The sequence below is a fragment of the Oryctolagus cuniculus genome, chromosome 1, assembly GCF_051225735.1.
Source record: "Oryctolagus cuniculus isolate XC-2025 breed Fujian yellow rabbit chromosome 1, ASM5122573v1, whole genome shotgun sequence".
Lineage (NCBI taxonomy): Eukaryota > Metazoa > Chordata > Mammalia > Lagomorpha > Leporidae > Oryctolagus > Oryctolagus cuniculus.
The window spans coordinates 117,017,913-117,022,453 of record NC_142867.1 but is presented as its reverse complement, the minus strand read 5'-3'; the positions used below and the strand labels follow the sequence as shown (position 1 = coordinate 117,022,453).

The 4,541-nt window shown below is 44.1% G+C and overlaps 1 protein-coding gene across 1 annotated transcript; it reads right to left on the bottom strand.

Annotated features, from left to right (window-relative positions):
- Positions 1–274: 274 nt before the first annotated feature.
- Positions 275–4,051, bottom strand: LOC100349888 (olfactory receptor 8B3-like). The gene is made up of 2 exons (XM_089313817.1): positions 3,913–4,051; positions 275–1,572 (listed from the first exon to the last, which is right to left on the bottom strand). The coding sequence occupies exon 2, from the start codon at positions 1,555–1,557 to the stop codon at positions 640–642; it is 918 nt and encodes a 305-aa protein (XP_089169943.1). The 5' UTR covers positions 1,558–1,572; positions 3,913–4,051; the 3' UTR covers positions 275–639.
- Between the last annotated feature and the right edge of the window lie 490 nt (positions 4,052–4,541).

Here is a 4,541-nt window from a genome sequence, read left to right as displayed (position 1 = left end):
ACAATTCATATATACTTCAAAATACCATGTTCTACAAATTAAAATCACACAGTTTCCTGTCAAGTTAATGGATGAAATAATTTGTTAATTTTAAAACCCAAAGAGTAAATATTTTCTTAAAAAAATAAATAGAAAATGAGTGCACTCAAAAAAGCAACTTTTAACTGCCATAAAAAAAAAAAAAAAAACTTCCCAGCCCTAAAATCACCTGCACAGGAAATGCTAACTTTATTACCTTTAAGAGTCATTTATTTTACATGAAAGCATTATGGGGGTAAGGGGGAGGAGTGGTAGGGAATAAGAGAGAGAGAGAGAGAGAGAGCGAGAGCGAGAGAGAGAGAGAGAGAGAGAGAATGTACCATCAGCTGGTCTACCTCCCAGATAGTCACAACAGCCAGCACTGGGTCAGGCCAAAGCCAGGAGCCATGAGATTCATCTTGGTCTCCCACATGGGTGGCAGGGACCCAAACACTTGGGCCATCATCTGTTGCTTTTCCCAGGCCATTAACATGGAGTTGGACTGGAAACAGAGCATCCAAAACGTGAACCAGCACTCATATGGAATAGTGTTACAGGAGAAAGCTTTGCCTATTATGCCACCACGCTGGACCTGAACACACTATATTTGATCAAAACATGCTAACAGAGTTTTCTCAGGGCAAGCTTAACGTCCTTATTCCTCAAGCTATAGATTAAGGGATTCAACATGGGAATTACATTTGTATAAAACACAGAAGAAATTTTTCCCTCATCCAGTGATCCAGCAGAGGATGGCCTAAGATACATTATTGCTCCTGATCCATAAAACAGAGAAACAGCAATTATGTGAGAACTGCAGGTGCTGAAGGCTTTGGACCTGCCCTCAGTGGAGTTTATTTGAAAGATGCTGGAGAGAATGAAACCATAAGAGAGAAAGATGGTGAGGCTGGCCACAATGATGTTGATGCCAACCACAATGAAAACCACCAATTCATTGACATATGTGCTGGTGCAGGAGAGCTGCATCACTGGGAGGATGTCACATAAGTAGTGGTTGATGGTGTTTGCATCACAGAAGGTCAGTCTCAGCATGCATCCAGTGTGGGCCATGGCACCTGTAAAGGCTATCAAGTATGAACCAAGAATAAGGCTAAAACACACTTTAGGGGACATGACTACGGTATAGAGAAGTGGGTTACAGATGGCCACATAGCGATCATAGGCCATTGATGTCAACACATAGCTTTCAGAAATAACCAAAAAACAAAAAAAGTAGAGCTGCACCATGCACCCTGTGTATGATATAATATTCCTCTCTGAAACAAAGTTCACCAGCATTTTGGGTGTAAATACAGAAGAATAACAGAGGTCAATGAAGGACAGGTTGAAGACAAAAAAGTACATGGGGGTGTGAAGGTGTGAGTGCAGCCCAATCAGAGTCACCAAGCTCAAATTTCCCAGCACGGTGACCACGTACATGAGTAGAAACAGGAAGAACAGGGGCAGCTGGAGAGCTGGCTGGTCTGTTAATCCTTTCAGGGTGAACTCAGTCACAAGGGAGCCATTTCTTGGAGCCATTCTTCTCTAGGGTGTCTGTGGGTGAAGGAAGAAGGGTTCTTTTAGAGGACAGCCCAGCTCTTCCCACCCTACCTCATCCGCAGTGTGAGGGGTGTGCAGGAATGAGCCTGTGAAATGAGCCCTTGGAGAGCTCCACCAACCCAGCCTGCAGAGTGCAGGGCAGCAGCAGCAAGTGCAGTCACCAGTTCTGGGATAAAGGACAGGAAGAATGGACCAGGGCAGGATGGTTTGTTCTCTTAGCATTTGTTCCTTCACTTGAGCACTCCCTCTCTAGTAAAAGTGGAGCCTGAGATCTTAGACATCCAGTGCTCCCCTCCAATGCAGATTCGACCAATGAAGTGGAAACCAAAGCATTGTTCCTGGGGCCCTGCACTGTACTGCAGTGGATTTATGCCCTGGCCTTAGCACTGGCATCCCATATGGCCGCCGGTTCTAGTCCCAGCTGCTCCACTTCTGATCTAGCTCTCTGCTATGGCCTGGCCTAGCAGTGGAAGAGGCCCAAGTCCTTGGGCACCTGCACCCATGAGGGAGACCCGGAGGAAGCTTCTGGCTCCTGGCTTCAGATCAGCACAGTTCCGGCCATTGCGACCAATTGAGGAATGAACCATCATATGGAAAACCTCTCTCTCTCTCTCTGCCTCAGCTCTCTCTGTGTAACTCTGACTCTCAAGTAAAAAGTAAATAAATCTTTTTTTTTTTTTTATTTGACAGGTAGAGTTAAAGACAGTGTGAGAGAGAGACAGAGAGAAAGGTCTTCCTTCTTTTGGTTCACCCCCCGAAATGGACACTACGGCTGGTGCTACACCGATCCGAAGCCAGGAGCCAGATGCTTCCTCCTGGTCTCGCAGGTGGGTGCAGAGCCTGAGCACTTGGGCCACCCTCCACTGCCTTTCTGGGCCACAGCAGAGAGCTGGACTGGAAGAGGAACAACCAGGACTATGAACCTGGCGCCCATATGGGATGCCGGCTTCGTAGGGGGAAGACCAACCAAGTGAGCCACTGCGCCGGCCCCCAAAATAAATATATCTTAAAAAAAAATTGTTCATAGAATGGCAGATGTCCTAAACAGCATTCTGGTCTCAATATCAGCCCTTAAGGCAGTAGGATCTGGCTGAAGAGCCCATGAGAGTATTTTAGGCATGGAAAGCCAAGACACTCTGGCAAAAAAAAAAAAAAAAAAAAAAAAAGAAAGAAAGAAAGAAAAAGAGGACCTAAATGAAAGATTTCTGCGATTGAGATCTCAGTAGAAAGAACAGGGCCATTAAAGAAGGAGGTACCTTTCTCTGAAGGGAGGAGAGAACTTCCACTTTGACTATGACCTTGTCTGAATAAGATCAAAGCCAGCAAACTCAACAGGCTTCCGTAGCCTTAGCAACCCATGACTAGAGGCTAAGGAGATTACTGATGCCATCAGCAAGAGTGTCAAATTGTTAAGCCAACAATAGGAGTCACTGTGTACTTACTCCTCATGAGGGATCTGTCCTTAATGTGTTGTTCAATGTGAAGTAATGCTATAGTACTGAAACAGTATTTTACAGTTTATGTTCTGTGTGGGAGCAAACTGATGAAATCTTTACTGAATATATACTAAATCGATCTTCTGTATATAAAGATAATTGAAAATGAATCTTGATATGAATGGAATGGGAGAGGGAGCAGGAGATGGGAGGGGCCCAAGGGGGAGGGAAGTTATGGGGGGAAGCCATTGTAATCCATAAACTGCACTTTGGAAATTTATATTTACTAAATACAAGTTTAAAAACCTTGTTCCTAATGCTAAACTAAGGAAGAGTGGTCTGGTAGAGGTTTAGCTGCTGTCTGTGTCACAGAAAAATGACAGAGTTCTGTCTGTGGAGCAGAAACTGATGTGGGCTCCTCCCTGCAACACGTTCTGCATGCTTCACTTGCATTCAGGATTGCACAAAGCAGGAATCGGGGCAGGATAGTCTAGTTTAGAACCCCGGCCTCCATTCTTTTTTATTGTTTTAAATATTTATTTATTTTATTTGAAAGAGTTACAAGCAAGAGATCTTCCATCCACTGGATCACTACCAAAGTGGCAGCAACAGTCAGGACTGGGCCAGGCAGAAGCCAAGAGCCAGGAGCCTGGTGCACTATCTGATCTCCCACATGGGTGGCAGTGGCCCAGACACTTTCACTGCTTTCTCTGGCCCATCAGCCGGGAGCTGGATTGGAAGTAGAGCAGCCATGACTCAAACCTGCATCCATATGGGATGCTGGAATTTCATGCAGAGACTTAACCTGCTGCATTGCAAAGCTGACCATTGTCTCCATCCTTAAACAGAGGACAATAACATTCATACAATTCAGGAACTCACTGTCCTTAGTCCATACCTCCGTCCTTCCTTGTCTTGTAGTTTAATCTTCTGTTCTTGGAAAAGTAGCCTCAGATTCCATAATTTTGAATCCTTCAATTCCTTTGGTTTTAAGAGGATGCCATCCACACCTGGTTCCTGAGATGCCCTGGAAATATTTCTGATAGTATAATGTATGATGATTTCTAATAGCATAATGTATGATAATACATTTTTCTCTCTAGCACCAGAGAAAAATAGAGTCTTTATGATTACCACACTTACCATTTGATAAGAACACAGAAAATTTAAGTAAGTTTATTATATAATGTACCTGGTTATAAAAAGGATAGAAGCTTGTTCAGTCTCTTCCCAAGAGAACAGATTCTGGATGTCAGACAGGAAAAAGGGGGATTGTGTTTACACTTAGACTGAGTACTCTTTAGCTCCCGAGTGAGTCACAGTTGTACTCAAGTTTCCCCTTCTCTCAAGGGATTGTACATCTCCCAAAGCAGGGCCAAAAATCAACTCCATCTCCCTACTGTCTGGATCTCTTCAGGGAAATCTATTGCTTGGGTTGTTTCATCTCACATCCCAACTGGCAGTTCCCACAGGATCTGCCTCCAGACTTACTGATTTCTTTATCTGAAATTTTTCAAAGATTAGAGT